This window comes from Thunnus maccoyii, chromosome 18 (assembly GCF_910596095.1).
Source record: "Thunnus maccoyii chromosome 18, fThuMac1.1, whole genome shotgun sequence".
NCBI lineage: Eukaryota > Metazoa > Chordata > Actinopteri > Scombriformes > Scombridae > Thunnus > Thunnus maccoyii.
In genome coordinates this window covers 23,738,894-23,755,991 of record NC_056550.1, presented here as the reverse complement: position 1 = coordinate 23,755,991, position 17,098 = coordinate 23,738,894, and the positions used below count along the sequence as shown (strand labels likewise).

Below are 17,098 nucleotides of genomic sequence, written 5' to 3'. Positions count from 1 at the left end.
TCTTAAGAAGAGATTAAGAATATGATGCTGAGTCTATCCGCCGGATCTCTCTGGGGAGGCGACTCAGTGCCAAGAACACACCATGTTACTTAAAGCCTGATTATAAAACCTTGATTTGGCCTTGATGACTGACTTTCATGATCATGAAGTCTGTAGTGGTCTGAAAAAAAAAAATAGGGTGAGTCACCGTGAACGGTCGCCACACAAGATGTCTTAAAGTGTGAGATTTTTATGTCTTGAAATGGGGAAAAACTGAATGTGATGCTGCAGTTTGAACTAATTAACAACCAACTTTATAGAGAAAGCCAGGATTTTAAAAGCCTTCTGCTTTTTCCTGCAAGGAGGATTGTCTTATTGGTCAAATTACTTGTTAACTGATGAAGATTAGAAGATTAGTTATATTACGAATGTGCTCTTGGCAGATTCACACTGTGTTGAATGATTGTTAGTCACTGGATTTATCCGGAATAAACTGATCCAGCAATGAAAATGTGTCGTCTAGTACTAGTAGTAGTAGTAAGTGAAAAATCGTTAGCTGTCAATATAATATGTAGTGGTCAAATATATTTTTGGGACTATTTCTGGTGTCAGCTTAGTATTCATCCACTGTAAACTTGAATTTAAAACCAGCAATACAACCTTCTTGCAAGGCCAGAAAATGTATTTTTCCTTAAAAGTCTACATACGTTTTTACCAATCCTAATGAAACTGTCATAAATATAAATTAAAGTTATACATTTAGCATGAACTCTTATAAAGTTTCATTTACTCACTTTGTGCATACGTTGTTGGCATGCACTTAAGAGCAGTGATTGGTGAGTATGTTTTTAAATGGCTAAAATGGGTGCAAATGGATGACTAGATTAGATCTGTCCAATCAGGATCTTGTCAGAAGATGGAGAGCCAAATACTGGAACATAAGGATGATTTTGGTGTCTGTTTTTCTCATAAAGCTGAACATTAGGTTGCTAGTTTACCAAAAGCTTGATGGATTCTTGCAGAGTAAATCTAGATTTTGCAGTGACCAGAAGGCTCCTACCCAGGGAATCTGAGGCTGCAAACAGGGATTTTTAATTGTCTTCCTCCCTCCTCCTGCATGTGTCTCACCTTTCTTTTCCTCCTGTGTCTTACCTTCCTTGGCGTAGTAGAGGATCTCCACCTTACGCTCCTCAGAGCCGAGCAGAGCCTGTGCCAGCTGGGCCAGGGCGCTCTTCATGGTGCCAGGCCCCACCAGGAACTGGCAGGTACAGGGCTGTTGCATAATCTCCGCCCTCGTGAAACCAAACATCTGGCAAAAGCCTTCGTTGCAGTAGATGATGCCACAGCTCTTCATCTGGGCGTTGGCGATCAGGAACTTGCGATCTGGCAGGTAAAAGAAGCTCATATTTCAGTTTAAAAAGGCAGGAAATCCAAGTGGAAATATGTACAGTAGCTGTGAGTTGAAGTTATGAAGCAAGTAGTCAAGTAAGAAACTTAGTTATTAAAATTTAGGTCTGCAACTAACAATTATATTCATTATCGATTAATCTGTCCATTATTTTCTTGACTGATTGATAAAATGTCCACTTTTGTCCAGACCAACAGTCCCAAACCCTAGGACTAAAGAAACAGACAGAGAATAATCACATTTAAGAAGCTGGAACCGGAGAATTTGGCATGACATTATTTTCTTGAAAATGACTCATTGATAACTCAACTAATCTTTCCAGCTCTGTTATAATTACTTTCTTGCTTAAATATTGAATAATAAACACACACTGTGAGTCAAAACTCAGTATATTTGTAAAGTTACTCAAAAATGCTCTATTAATTTACCATAACTTTTTAGATAAACAGTCTGTTTTCTGTTATGTTGTCCTACAAAAACAGAGTAGTAACTAAGGAAATGATGAAATGGAGAAGATGGATAAATGAGGAGAATATTTGACACTTAGCCTTTGGACAGTCTAATATGGATTAAACACATCTTCACAAGCTAGCAACTGTTTCTTTTAGTCATAGTTTGATTTAGCCACTTCCTCCTTCATATGAGATAACAAAACTGAATTACTAAAATGTTAAATCATCAAAATAGATGTTTCAGTTACAGAAACTGGTAGGGAAGAGCAGTTAAATTTAACTTTAGCTAAGGCTATCTGTGGCTATCTCACCGCCTAGCTTCAGGTTTTTAGCTAGCTCTGGTTTGTAGCTTTGCAAACTTAACATGCTGTTTTCTCTGGAAGTGTGCATTTATATGGCATAATAACACTATATATGGTAAAACATATGTCAAAAAGTCAGATTCTGCCCTTAACAATGTTAAAAAAAAACAATTTTGACCAAATATTTTCATGTTTTGGCTTTGTAGGGCAGAATACAGGTACCTACCCATAAGACATTTTACCATGGTACACTCTATGGTAAATTATGGTAAACTATGGTTCATACCATTGTATACTGTAGTACCATGGTACCTCAAATATTACCATGATACCTATAGGCTATTACCATGGTACTGCAGATATTACCATGGTATGTATCATTATAATCATTTAAGTCCCATGGTACAAACAATGGTAATATCTACATACCACAGTACACTGGAGGGTACCATAGTAGTACCAGTGTGAGTCACTTTGGAGGGCCACGTCACACACCAGGCTTATAAAATACAAAAACACTATACCCAAGTACTGTAGTACCTGATGGTACCAAGTGCTCTGATAAATTTAAAGGTACCAGCAGTGAAACATAACTTTCATCTACCATGTTGGGAACCAGTGGTGGAAAATACTTAGGTGTATTTTACTTAAGTACCTCTTTGAGGGACAACATGTGTACATTGCCTGACTATTTACAATTTATGTTCATTTTTACTTCTACTGCACTACATTTCAGAGGTGAATATTTAATTTTTACGCCACTACTTTTGTTTGAGAGCCATAGTTACTAGTTACAGGTTGAGATTTTTATTAAACTACCCAACAGGATATAATATTGGACTGGGAACAGCTACAACTATAAAATACTGTGTGAAACATAATAGATCCAGTCATTGACAAAAATGTTACAAAACGCTTCTGTTCCTTACATGCATTTTCAAATTTAAGGGTATTTACAATACAATTACAAGAGCTAATCAAATATGCTTAAGTACAGGGTGTTTAAAATCTTCTGCACAGCTTTGTATCTGATGATGTCGTGCCTTTATAAAATGACCAACTCTAGTAGATTTCTCTATTACAGTCAAGCCCTTATTCATCCGTCACTCTAATCAACAATCAGCTTAAGTGGAACTAATGAAGTCCACCTTTTCATTGCGCTAATGTTATTAGCATCACATTTTGTGCCAAGGGACTGAAGAGGAGCAGCTGGCCACTTCAACATAAGAGCCTCTGTGGCGTCACACCTGCTCTCAGGTAACGTGGGGAATTACAGGGTCAAACAATGATATTTGAATGTTAGTTCATGCTACGCGAGTGTTCCTACTTTCCAAATATATGGAAGTTATTCGGGCAGCACACACTAAATAGATTTACCCTCAAACAAAATGATTTTTTGTTTGTATTCATTAGTTTTTCCTTGCAAACAGTGTAGAAACTGTATAAAATGGAGGAAAAAAAATGCTTCTCTAATTAGATGTCAGGTTGCGGACGTGTTTGGGATTCACATTAATGAAAAGCATTTAACATGTTCAAAAATGAACACATATAGCCTATATGTATTAAAAGACAGTCTTAAACAACAGTCAGGAGCCCAAATGAACATTGAAACATGTTTTTCTTGTCATAATCATTTCTCCTGTTCATACTGACCATTAGAAGATCCCTTCACAAAGTACTTACAATGTAAGTGATGGTGATTCTGTGCAGATATGTATTTAAAAGTTTATCTGAAGCTAATATGAAGCTTCAAATGAATCAAATCAAGTAGATATCTTTCAACGTTACAGTCTTTTTGGTGCCAAAGTTTAGTTACTATACTTCCACTGCAGCTCAACAGGGAAACACAAAGAGGGAATTTGATGCTAAAAAGACTGTAAATGTGGCCGATATCCACTTGATATGACTAACTCAGACTGCTGAAGCCTCATTTAAGCTTCACATCAACTTTTAATGACTGTGTGGACACACTGTGGATTTTGGCCTCCATCACTTACATTAAAAGCACATTTGAAGGGGATCTTTTAACAGCCAGTATGAACAGGAGGAATGATTACAACCTCTTTCACTGTTCATATGGCAACCCGACTGTTGTTTTAAGACACACTTGAAACCTTTTTTTTTTTGACAATCATTATCTAGAGGTCAGTTAGATGTTAGCTCACGAATCCTGTTTAGCTAAATGTCTTCCCACCATGTCAAACTGCAATGTCAAACTTTTTTATGCAAAGTATCTCAGAGTTACATACACTGCACTCAGAAAAATCCTTAACAGTGATTCCAAGCTCGTATACTATCCAGTTCCTGTTATTGATGATTGTAATGTAATGTACGTGGCGCCGGCAACAGCCACTATGCCAAAAACATTGTCCACCATGAAAGTGAATTAGGACAGTTTTGTTCGAAGGCTGTTAATGGAGGAGTTCAATGAGCTGAATGAAAAGTACATACATAACCTCTGACTGTCCCTTTTATTATCCTGTGGTGGAACTGGGTTAAACAGCTCTCCCCTGTTTGCTGCCCACACAGATGAGAGGAGAGGAGGGGACTCTTCTCTCTCTCAGTCCTCTCTTTAAAGTAAATGGGTGAGCTCCTCTGGTGGAAAGCACATCCTGTCCAAAGTCATTATTTGGGGCTCAAAGCGGCAACACTGATCGTCACACCGTTGCTAAGCAGCACCGCTGTGGCACGTGCACTCACCTGGTCGTGCATGTGCGTGTGAGCTGCTGCGCGTGCACACATACATGTACACCTAAACGCATACAGTTGTGGCGTTACGTAATAAAGATTTCTCAAAGGAGCTTCATACATTCAAGCATCATTGACCCCAGATCTAATCAGACTAAAACAGATTGAGGGTTGTCAGCAGTCAACTATTTCTCCATGTTTGGTACGTGGTATCTGATCAGGACGGCAGGGTTATTTTCAGTCTCACACACCCAGTCAACACGCTGTGAGGTGCAAGTACGCTTAGGAAAGGGGGGCATACCAAGGAGAAAAAGGAGATTTTGCAATCGTATCATGTTTTGTAGCTTTTTTAAAAACTGCAAATGATGTTTTCAAAGGTGTGAATGTCTAATGTGCAATGTGTAACGTACAAGATAAAAGCTGTTAGCAAAGAAGATGAATATGAACCTCAGAGGTCAAAACAAGACAACAAATCTGGCCTTAATGGTCGCAGCAGAAAGGAGGTTTTCTTTTTTCTGCCGTCGAAAGTGTGTGATCGGTGGTCGCAGTCGGTGGAACGTGTGAGGTAATGGAACATAATGTAAGGCATCAGGTGAACCCTCACAAACAAGCAGATGTGCAGGTGCAATAACCTTCAAACATAAAAGCAGCAGCAGTGGGGATGCGAGGGGGGACTGTCAACATCACTCATACAAATTTGATAAGATATTTCAACATAACATAAAGCCTGTCAGTCTGTCACCTGTTCAGACAACGGAAGAGGCTCAATTTATTTGAACACAATAAAACTAACTAAACATATATTAAAAATAAAAGGTACGGGAGGCTGCAGCTGTAGTCTTTTTACATGGTGTAACTAACTTTAATAGGCAAAAACAATTTAACAAGCAAAATTACACTTTGGTACCAAAATAACAAGGTTTTTTCCCACATTTAGGGCTGCAGCTAATGACTACTTTAATTGTTGATTAATCTGACGATTATTTTTTCAATTAATCAATTAGTTATTGCTCCATAAAATGTCAGAAAATTATGAAAAATGACGAAAAATGCCTCAAATATTTATTTTTTTATCCCAAACAACAGTCCACAACCCAAAGATATTCAGTTTACATTCATAAAAGACTAAAGAAACCAGAAAATATTCACTTTTGAGCAGCTGGAATCAAGGAATTTGGAAATTTTTATCTTAAAAAAATGACTCAAAACGATTAAGGGATCATCAAAATAGCTGGCGATTAATTTAATAGCTGGCAACTAATCGATTAATCAAATAATCGTTGCAGCTCTACTCATATATATCTATTTAAAAGCACATCCAACTTGGTTTTATGGGCTACATAGGTTATTGCTCTGTTATTCCTATTTTAATACTGCATGTAGCTAATAAAGAATAAACAGTAGTGAACTAATTTTGCACATTTTCTTTGCAGACCTGTTTTGGAGTTGCCTGCACCATCAGATCAATTTTCTGCATTTAACATATTCAGCATTATCAAAACGATGATGTAGGTGCTTAAAAGTGAACAAATGTAGCCTATATGTATATTTATGTGTATATAATGTTTGATGAGCCATATCTGGAGGTCAGCTGTATAGGCTATCCTCACTTTGTCATCATCACATGGTCATAACTTAAACTTCATTTGATGTGCACTTACTTTGCTCGTCGAATTTCCTGATGATGGTGTCCAGGTAGGTGTTCTGGAGCGCAACATGACCGCGTCTCACAGGCATTTTGGTGCTGAGAGAAAAGACTTCTCCGACACATGAACCTTACTAGTTTTAAAAAATATATATAAAAATAAATAAAATAATGATTGGAAAAAAAAAATCAACACACACACAGAGTGAAAAATAGATTTGAAGTACCAAAAAAAAAAAAAAGCTTCCACAAGGAGGACGAGCGAAAAAAAAAAAAAAGCAGGTTTTTGTTTCGCAGGTTACCGCTGATGGTGAAGGATGAAGCGCTGGAGAATGATGGAGAGGAGGAGAGGAGGGCTGGTTGCCAGGGCGATAGCAGATGCAGGATGTTGCACGCTGGTAATGTAAAAAAAAAAAAAAAAGTAGACTACGATATTGCAAAAGCCATATGCAGCACTTAACCTTTTAAAAGGAAGACCAAACAGTTCGTGACCCGGTTTCCCACAGTTAAGAGGAGTCTCCTGGTGAGTGAAGTTGAACCTGCTTTAGGGGGGGAAAAGAAGTTGTGAAGCAAAGCTGCAGAGAGCCGCAGCCCTCAGTTTGTTTTATTCTCCTTCCAGTCTTAATACTGCGCGATAGGGACGGCGGAGAAGAAGAAGAAGCTCCTATTAGCCAGATTCCCTGGATCCACTCCCCTTCCACCGCCCCCCGGAGCGACAGGAGCAGCCGTCAAGTCAGACTGAGTTCAGCCACAACAAGAACGGAAATCCTATTTATATAGCCTTCCAGTTACAAAATAAAGCCAATTATTTTATTTAAGTTTGTTAAAAGTTAAAGGACAGGTTCACTTTTTTTTAAAGTCTGTCTTAAAACAACAGTGCAGGTGCACAGATGGACATTAAAACATGTTTTTTCTTGCTGTAATCATTCCTCCTGTTCATACTGAACATTAGAGGATCTCTTCATAATGCATTTACAATGTAAGTGACGGGGGACAAAATACAGTCCTCCTTTGGTGCAAAAATGTGTTTACGATAGATAGATAGAGAGACAGAGAGATAGGTAGCTTAAGCCGTCCAAATGAGTCAAATCAAGTAGATATCTTTCAACGTTACAGTCGTTTTGGTGCCAAAGTCCCTCTTTTTGTCACTGTACTTCCACCGCAGCTCAACAGGGAAACACAAATAGGGAATTTGAAGCCTCATATAAGCTTCACATCAACTTTTAAATGCATTTTTGCACAAAATGGATTTTGGCCTCCATCACTTACATTGAAAGCACATTTAAAGGGGATCTTTTAACAGCCAGTATGAACAGGAGGAATGATTACAGCAAGGAAAACCTCTTTCACTGTTCATATGGACACCTGACTGTTGTTTTAAAACAGACTTGAAAAATTATGTGTTTCTAGATGTCTCCAATGTGGCTGATACATGCTTCATGAGTGAATCTAACTTTCATGTACCATCATTCTTCATACAAATAGGGTGTTATGATAGACGCCACCCTATTGTGGATTATCTGTAAGAAGATACTTTCTTCTCACATATTTTGGCGCCAATAGCCAGATCATTACTGTGTGTCATGCTGTACTGCAGTACGGCCTGATTCAGCAGCCTATCAGTGAAACTTAAAACTAAACAAATCTGGGTTCGTTGAAAGATTATTGACCAACTTCTGGCACACTCCTTTCAAGAAGGTCACGACAGCAGAGCATGCTCAGACTCGCTAACAGTATCTCTTCTGACTCCTCACATGTTTTAAACAGAGAAAACCAATTTCTGCCTTCTAATAGGTGATTTAGAGTCTCTCATTTTTGGATCTGAATCCAGAGGATATGATGTGCTATGATTGTTTGATGATGTTTGGCTGTGAAAAGTCTCATATGTGTAACTGTGATTGTTTAATCTGTGCGCCAGCCTTTTAAACTGAACTGCCCAAGGATGGAAAATGAATTTCCATACAATAAAGTTGTATTGTATCATATCATATTGTCATGGGTGGCCCGAGCCTTCTCTAAATTATAGTCTCAAATCTCAAAACTCGTTAAAGCACATTCATGATTCTTTTACTTGTTATAATTTATTTATAAAGCCCTCAAATCCATGCCCCTTTAGAATCTGCCTAATTTGCTATGCCTACAATCTCACATTTCGAAATATAATGAGATTTAAACTTTTTTTTTTTTAAGAATAATAAGTATTTAAGAAAATGGACTGCCTGATTTTTGTTATATGCCCCCAAATGTCTCAAATGCCCCAAAATCCAAAATACCTTTTAGGCTCAACACTTTCAGGAATTATAAAAAAAAGAAATTAGGGTTGAAACTATGCGATAATATTCTCAGTTAATTGTTTTTATCTATGAAAACATCTGAAAAAAGAGAAAAAATGTCCATCACAATTTCCTGAATCCTGAGGTTTATTGTGTTTACTATCACATAAAACAAAGAAACGCTGCGATTCCTCATAATCCAGATGCTGGAACTCCTTTGCTTAAAAAGAATATCCTTAACAATTAATCGATTATTAAAATAGTTACCAATTATTTTCCAATTGACTGACTAATTGTTGCAGCCCTAAAAAAACAACAAAGGTGCTAAATTCAGGGATATTAAAGGTTTTAGGAGCATTGCATGACTTTAAAAAAATGTTTTACACATTTTCTCAATAACAGGGGTGTTTATTGTGAAATTCGTGTCCTGAAGCTCTGTTTATTATTGAGGACGACTTGACAGCAGTCTGACACTGACAGAGTGCAGACCCTCAACAGTCTACTCTGCCTCACTGGACATCACAAGTCCCTGAGCTCAAAATAGCAGCGTCCACTCTCTCTGTGGCTGCTATCACACTTCAGGAGTATTATATTAATCTATAGTCATGATAAGATTTAAACGGCACTCGTGTATTGTATGGTGACGTGTGTGTGTGTACGTGGTGTCATATCAACTGTAAATCCTTTAGAAAACAGTTTTTGTTTGTATGTTAAACAGCTGTGTAGGGCCATTATGAATCACACTAGACTGAAGAGCTGGAGAGGTGCCACTAAAGCAGAAACAAAAGCTGTCAAAACAACAAAAAAAAGGGGGTGCCACAAATGAAAAAACACGATTGTAAAGTCTGGTGAGGAGACAAGGCACTCTGTCACACACTGCAGAGAGCTTGAGTCAGTCCTTCCCAAGTTCTTAGGAAATCGCCATTTGCACCGTTTAAAGTTAAGAAATGCCTTATCTTATAAATACTTTAGAGATGTGTAAATTGGTTCCCAGGGAAAACATCTGTAGCACTGTTCAATAAGATCATCTAAACAGGAAGTGACGATAGCATCATGAGCTGTGGCATCATTTCCAAAAATAACAGTTTTAGTGACAAAAAGATAAACTTAACTGCCAGTCCTTTGTGACTGTACAGTAGGTCTGACTGTGTTTTATTTCTGTTTGCATACCTGGAGAAATATATGTGTTTTTAGAATTAGTGGTATTCATGCTGTTTACAGTGAGAGGAAAATATCCAATTATGCTAAGCTAACTGTACGTATTTGGTAATTAATCTTAATGTTAGTGGTATAAAATGTTGTAATTTGAGGTTTTGTGTGTTTTTTCTGTGAAATGTAAAGTGTCAGGTCAGATATGTTGACCATATTCCATATCGTACCTCTTTTACTCTTCAGTATAAACGAGTCAGATATTAGCAAGCTAACATGAGTTGTTAGCTGGTTCATTCAGCTAGCTTACAGCTAGCAACAGTCTCACCTGACAGTTAGTGGGTATAACTATTTAACTAATCTCTATGTAAGAACTAGTTTGTGTGGTGCAACCGGTTTTAATTTAGTGCTCACTAAGTAAACTCTTACGATATAGCTAGGCTAAGTTTGATGTTAAAAACAGCTCCAGGCTTCTTGACTTAAAGGGGACAAAACGTGCACATTTACAGGTCTACATTTTTAATCTGAGGCTCTACTGGAATGTCTTTGCCTGATTTACAGATCAAAAAACTCCTTATTTATCTTATACTGGCCGTTTATGCAGCCCCTCAGTTCAGCATCTGTCTGAAACGGGCCGTTTTAGCTCCTGTCTCTTTAAGGCCCTCCTCTCAATGAGCCCACTCTGTTCTGATTGGCTGGCTCTTGATGTGCCTCAAGACACTTCCGCCAATTCCGAAGGCTACGTCAACAAACCATGAAACAAACTATAGTAGTAGGATTTCATTACTTTTTCTTGTACTTTACTCGAAATGGAAACTTCTCAAATACATCCGTACATGTTGGAGCCAGAATCCAATCCGAAATACGCGACACATTATGGACAATGTGAGCAAAAAACCTTGAAAAAACCTTAGCTACAATCTTAGCAACCAAGGCTACTATGAGGTAGAAAAAACCCATCACAAATGAAGCGTCCAGAGCAGGCTGAAGCCCTGACTTTTAACTTGCAGGGAGCATCTCTATATACGTTAAACTAAAGTTTTGGAAGTTTGACCATGTTTAACACAGACATCCAACATCATAACAGTCTTTGAATAACCGATAATCACAAAAAGCATGACATGTCTCCTTTAAAGGACTCAATCTGTCCCTGACTCCAAAGAGAAGACACTTAGCTGGCACCGACAGTGTGTTCAGAGACAGAGCAGACATTCAGGCCAGACTGTCAACTGTATAACTAATTAAAGGTCACCTGCAGAGACTCCGAGTGGCTTCTTGACACACTGCACACTGTGCACACTTTTGTTTGGGAATAGTTGCCATCTAAGAGCTTCATTGACCAACTGGGCTGAGTGATCGTACTGTCTTTGTTTCTCAGCTTGTGGATATATGAGCCTTACTGAGTCTATGTGACTGTTTTAATTGACATGGAGTGCAAAGAACATACAAAAATGACCAGAAATCCATGAGAAGTCCTGCATGTACTTAAGTAAAAGTACATAAGTATTAGCAGCAAAATGTAGTTAAAGTATTGCAGTAAAAGTAGTGGTTTAGTCCCTCTGACTGATATATTATTCTATATGACATCATTAGATTATTAATACTGAAGCATCAGTGTGTAGAGGTGGAGCTAGTTTCAACTACACAGTAATAAACTGCTGTAAAAAACAGCCAAATTCAGTAAGGTACTGTTCTTTCTAGATACAGTAAATTACTGTAAATCTAAAGTAAGATTTGATGGTAAAATACAATATTTTCATTTTCGCCACTGCAGTAATGGAGGGACAGAAGCCACATGCAACTATCAACATTGTATAATCATCGTTCATCCTCCTTTTTGGAATCAAACCAAAAGGTCAGTAACATGACTACGTTTAATTTTTGCTAACATTAAACTGGTATAATCCTAGCAGGCACCTGACAGGCACAAGAAAACATTTTCAGGTAGTGTCCTTCAGTTTGAAGTTTGAATTACTGGTATTTAAACATTATTTTCACTGTTGCTTGCAAGTCTAATTTAAAGGACCAGTGTGTAAAATTAAGTGACATCTAGTGGTGAGGTTGCAGATTGCAATAACTGAATACCCTTCCCATTGTTATCCAAGCGTGTAGGAGAACCTACCTTGGCTGCAAAACTCACGAAAACCACAAAAGGTCCTCCCTAGAGCCAGTGAATGGTTTGTCCTTTCTGGTCTACTGTACAAACATGGAGGTACAACATGGCGGCCTCCATGGAAGACCACCCCGCTCCCTATGTAGATATAAAGGGCTCATTCTAAGCTAATGAAGACGCAACAATTCTTATGTTCATTAAAACATACTTATGAATATTATATTCCATTTCTGCCAAGTCCGTTCCACTAGATGCAACTAAATTCTACACACTGCACCTTTAAAGATTATTTTTGAATGACTGTTTTCTCTTGAACTACACATCATTGAATGCTGACGTTAGTCCACTTGTGTTGTGATTAAACCTGAAAGGAGAACAAAGGCCAGTCGGGGAGAGTAATTCCTAAGGAGACAAACAAGCTCACAGTTAATCCTCGTCACCACTCTTCTGAAGAACTTGACGTCACTTCATAAAGGTAATTTAGGTGTAAACCTTGTGCAAACTGTTTATTTCTGCCATTCAGTTGTTTCATTTCTCTTTCTCTCACTCTGCGCTTGATTTTCACTCTTGTTTCTTTCTCACTCATTGAGCCTGGAAGCTTGGATGTCGACCTTCTGCCAGTTATAACAGAGGACATGTGAAGATATTACAAACTGTGTATCCTGCAATCTGTTTATTTGTGCTTTTATATTTTTTAAACAGTAGTTTGCAAAGCAGTTGCTGTCTAGACTCATGACTAAGTTTTGCTGGCAGCTCAGGATATTAAAATTAACAGATTTACATTGACCCCCTTTGAAAGGGCATGAACCTTGAGAATTATTTTATTTAAACATGCATACTTGCATATATTTGGCATGAAAGTGTCTGCATAAATGCTCAGTTCCATAAAGCAGTCACTTGTCTCATCCCCTTTTGTGATAGATGTTAAAGGTTTTTAAAGGTTTTTAAATGTAAAACTGAGCTGATCTCATTACTGGACCATTAAGATTGAAGACACATTGTTATTTACAGTATATGTCTGCAATGTACAGCTGTTTTTATTGATATGAATAAGAAGAAAACTTTTCAGTTGTTTAGTGTAACATTTACAGTAAGAAACTGTTCATGTAGATTATATAACAACACTGTAAATTACAGTAGATTAAAGTAAATTACAGTAGTGACATTGTAAAAAAAAAAAAGGTAAAATGCTACAGCTGCCAGTAATTTACTGTAATTTTACAGGGAAATGTGTTACAGTCTACGTTATATACAGTTAGCAAGCTTAGTCCAGGGGGTCCCAACCTAGGGCTCGGCCCCCTCCAAAGGGTCACCAGATAAATCTGAGGGGTCGTGAGATGATTAATGGGAGAGAAAAGAAGAAAAAACAAAGTTCTGATACACAAATCTGTTTCCAGTTTTTGGGACTTTTTCTCTAATCTTTGATTTCTGGTGAAATATTGGATCATTTGAACATTTATTGAAATGAAAGCATGTGAGAAGTTTAGAGGGAAAAATCACTATTTGGTGGAGCTGTTAACAACTCATAGACATGTGAAATGTGACCCCGACTACACACTGCTTTTTGTAAGACGTCAAAAGCCAAAAAGGTTGGAAACCACTGGTTTCATCTTTAACAATGTGTTGTATTTTAAAAGCTTGTTATATTATCCATTGTGTCAAATCTTCACCTGAAAAGTAACTAAAGCTGTCAAATAAATGTAGTGGAGTAGAAAGTACAATATTTCCCTCTGAAATGTAGTGGAGTGGAAGTATAAAGTAGCAGCAAATGGAAATAATCAACTATCATGCAAGTACCCCCAAATTGTACTTAAGTACAGTACTTGGTTTCTTTCCACCACTGCCTACTAAGATCTTTCCACTTTGTCCACAGAACAGTAGTCGGTACAAGCATGTGTTCAGTGATCCAGCGGTTCAGTCTGTTAAAAGGTGTTCAGAGATCAGAGGGAACGTGGCTTCACAGTCCGGCAAACGGGATGAGGTGGTTGCTCTGTGTTTTGTCTCAATGGCCTCGATGAAATGAGGGCTAAAATTAACCAAGGAGCACACATGCCTTCCCGTGACCCTTTGGTGTGAGAGCCAAGTAAGACAGGAATGTGCACTAAAGAGGGTCGTGCACAAACAGCCCCAAAGACAAAGAACATTGGTGGTAACACTAGATGATACGTGTGAGTTTGTACGACCGGCTGCAGCATCCAACTGGTTATTACCACATGTATATATTTCATTTAAAATTTTATATTAACAAGAATCAGCTTTATTTGTGTTGCACCTTTCATATAGAAAGTGCAGCTCAAAGTGCTTTTATATTTAAAACAACAGAAAATGCAAATATACAACATACATACAACATAGTTCACAGTTTATCATGTTCAAGGACACTTTAAACAGTTCAAGTGCATTACACATAAAATGATTAGAGTAAAACAGAATATATTACACTATTAAATATAGGGTTAAAAATACTGTAAATCACTTTAAAATGTAATTAAATCCATGAGTAAATAAATCATAAAGCCTAAAGTTGAAACAATAATTAAAAGCTAACTGAAATAGATGTTTTTAACTGTTTCTTAAATAACTGATCCAAGGAGGTTGTGTGTTTACTAGTCAGCAGTATATCTCAAAAATGTTGTTTAAAAGTAAATATTACAGAAATATCAGTGAAATTTGGGGAATCCACACTCAGGTCCTGATCCAGGAATATCTTAAAACATACATACGATGCAGCATTTTGTAATAATTTCTCATAAACGACAAAAAGGAAACAGCACATCTATCACACACTGACCAGCTGCGACTAATGATTATTTTCATTATTTTACTTATTATCTATTTTCTCAATTCAGAAAAAAAAATCAGACAATGGCGATAAATGCCTGTCACATGTTAAACCTGCTTGTTTTATCTGACAAACAGTCCAAAACACACAAGGGTGTCCAGTTTATTATCACACAAGATAAAGAAAAGCGGCAAATACTTACAATTGAGAAGCTTGAACTCAGTAATGTTTGGCAATTAACTAATTATCAATAAAATTAACTGATCGACCAAGTGTTTCAGCTATGGTATATTGTGATGGAGGCTCGGACCAGAAAGGGATTTGAAATTTCTAATATTTTCTATTATTAAAGGACGGGTTCATACTTTTTCAAGTCTGTCTGTCTTAAACCAGCAGTCAGGTGTCCATATAAACAGTGAAAGAAGTTTTCCTCGCTGTAATCATTCCTCCTGTTCATACTGGCTGTTAAAAGATCCTCTTCAAATATTCTTTTAACGTAAGTGATAGGAACCAAAATCCACAGTGTGTCCTTTAAAACTGTATCTTAAGCTTATATGAGGCTTCAGCAGTCTGAGTTAGTCATATGAAGTGGGTAAACAGAAGGCAGAAGGATGACTGTGGATTTTTTGCCCCCATCACTTACATTGAAAGTGTAACATGAAGGGATCTTCTAATGAACAGGAGGAATGACTACAGCAGGAAAACCCCATTTTAATGTTAATTTGGACACCTGACCGTATGTTGAAGTTATTTGCTTCTCTAATGAAAAGCCCCACCATGATGAAGGAATGTCTTAGCTAAAGAAAACTGTTTTGGAGTCATTAATATGGTAACTAAGGGTGTTTCCAGTCATGCCAGCATTTTCTGGAAGTCCGTGCCCGTGCTTTCAAGTAAAACTGTGCATTTTCTAGATGCCTGCGTGTATTCATGTTTTCTGTAGCTTACATGACAGCTGTTGTCACCTCGCACCCGCTTTTGAGAGATAATGAGCTTAAAAAAATGCACATCTCCGTCACCTTTCGCCCCTTCCCGGCCCTTTGGAACACAGGACTGGACGGGAAAAGTGTTTCAGAGCCAGATGTCAGTGCCTGCACCCCGACCGCCTGAGAGTTTTATCTGCCTGGAATTCCTTCAGCTCAGGGTCGACTTCAGTGCAGACCTGAGACCCTCCATTCCTCTGATAAGAGCCGGGCAAAACAGATACACACTGTACTCTACACACACTCGCTTTCTGAGTCGCACTTTAATACGCACATCACAGACGTTATACCAAAGAAAAATTAGAAGAGAGCACTGAAAGAAGATGTTCAGAGGCGAGGTAGCTGCATGTGTAGCTATGCAAATTTGAAATACTTGTACTTAATTGAGTATTTCAAGTTTTTGCTACTTAATACTTCTATTCCACTGCAATTCAGAAGGAAATATTGTATTTTTAATTAGATATCAGGGATATCAAGAAAGCTTAAAACTGGTACCCAAGCATTTAAATAGCTTTGCACTTTGCTCTCTGCTGTACGTTTTAAATGTTATATATTTATACGTTCTATGCTTTAACTTGTTCTTATCATATTTTATTCTTTGATTATTACACACTCTGTGTATTTTAGTGGGTTTTACTTTTTGTTTTATCATCCATCTTATGTTAAATCAATGTTTTTTTCCTACATGCTTTTATGGTTTTTTTATGTCTTTATCATGTAATTTTTGTTGTAAAACACTTTGAGCTGCATTTCTTGTATGAAAGGTGCTATACAAATAAAGCTATTATTATTATTATTATTATTTTTACTTCACTACATTTACTGGACTACTAGCTTTAGTTACTAATTACTTTACAGTTCAAGATTTTACATATAAAACATAGGATGAGTTCATTAAATATGATGCACGGTTATGGATTAAACTATTCAACAATATATAAAATATTTAGCTCCACCTTGATCGAGTAAAATGCAACTTAGCCTGCACTTGAATGCACCACTAATAATAATGCTATCATATAATATATATATAACAGGGGCCATTTTCTGTACTATTTCTACTTCTCCTTTTGATATTTTAAGCAAATTTTGCTCATAATACTTCATTTAAGTGCCTATTTTTAATGCAATATGTTTACTTGTGGACGGAGGTCTTTTTTTTATATTGTATTATTGCTAATTCTACTTAAAGTCTCACTTCACTCAACTTTTCTTCTTGTTCCTTCAGTTGGATGTTTGAGCTTCACTGTGCAGGATGATGTTTGTGCAGATTTTGACACAAAATAGTCTGTTTTAACAAAAAAAATGTTTCTCTGTGGTGACTTTA

General features: G+C 37.2%; 1 protein-coding gene and 1 long non-coding RNA gene across 7 annotated transcripts in view; one reads left to right on the top strand and one right to left on the bottom strand.

The window, feature by feature from the left end:
• kcnh6a (potassium voltage-gated channel, subfamily H (eag-related), member 6a) overlaps nucleotides 1-6,671 on the bottom strand; it is a 36,991-nt gene extending 30,320 nt beyond the window's left edge. For 2 of the 4 annotated variants that reach the window (XM_042393161.1, XM_042393162.1), the window contains exons 1-2: nucleotides 6,491-6,671; nucleotides 1,132-1,362 (exon numbers count right to left, since the gene is read on the bottom strand). In XM_042393161.1, coding sequence (XP_042249095.1) covers nucleotides 1,132-1,362; nucleotides 6,491-6,566 — 307 coding nt within the window. In that variant the 5' untranslated portion in view covers nucleotides 6,567-6,671. Of the gene's footprint in view, nucleotides 1-1,131; nucleotides 1,363-2,367; nucleotides 2,457-2,570; nucleotides 2,631-6,490 lie in introns of those variants that run through there. The other 2 variants (XM_042393164.1, XM_042393163.1) reach the window with 2 other exon arrangements.
• Nucleotides 6,672-9,291: 2,620 nt separating this feature from the next.
• On the top strand, nucleotides 9,292-12,855 carry LOC121884381. Of its 3 annotated transcripts, none has more exons than XR_006092337.1 (4): nucleotides 9,292-9,686; nucleotides 11,671-11,751; nucleotides 12,381-12,484; nucleotides 12,600-12,855. It is a non-coding gene; the product is annotated as an uncharacterized LOC121884381 (long non-coding RNA). The 3 variants fall into 3 exon arrangements; XR_006092335.1 differs by lacking the exon at nucleotides 9,292-9,686 and adding an exon at nucleotides 9,707-10,002; XR_006092336.1 differs by lacking the exon at nucleotides 9,292-9,686 and adding an exon at nucleotides 9,708-9,886.
• The last annotated feature ends 4,243 nt before the right edge of the window (nucleotides 12,856-17,098 follow it).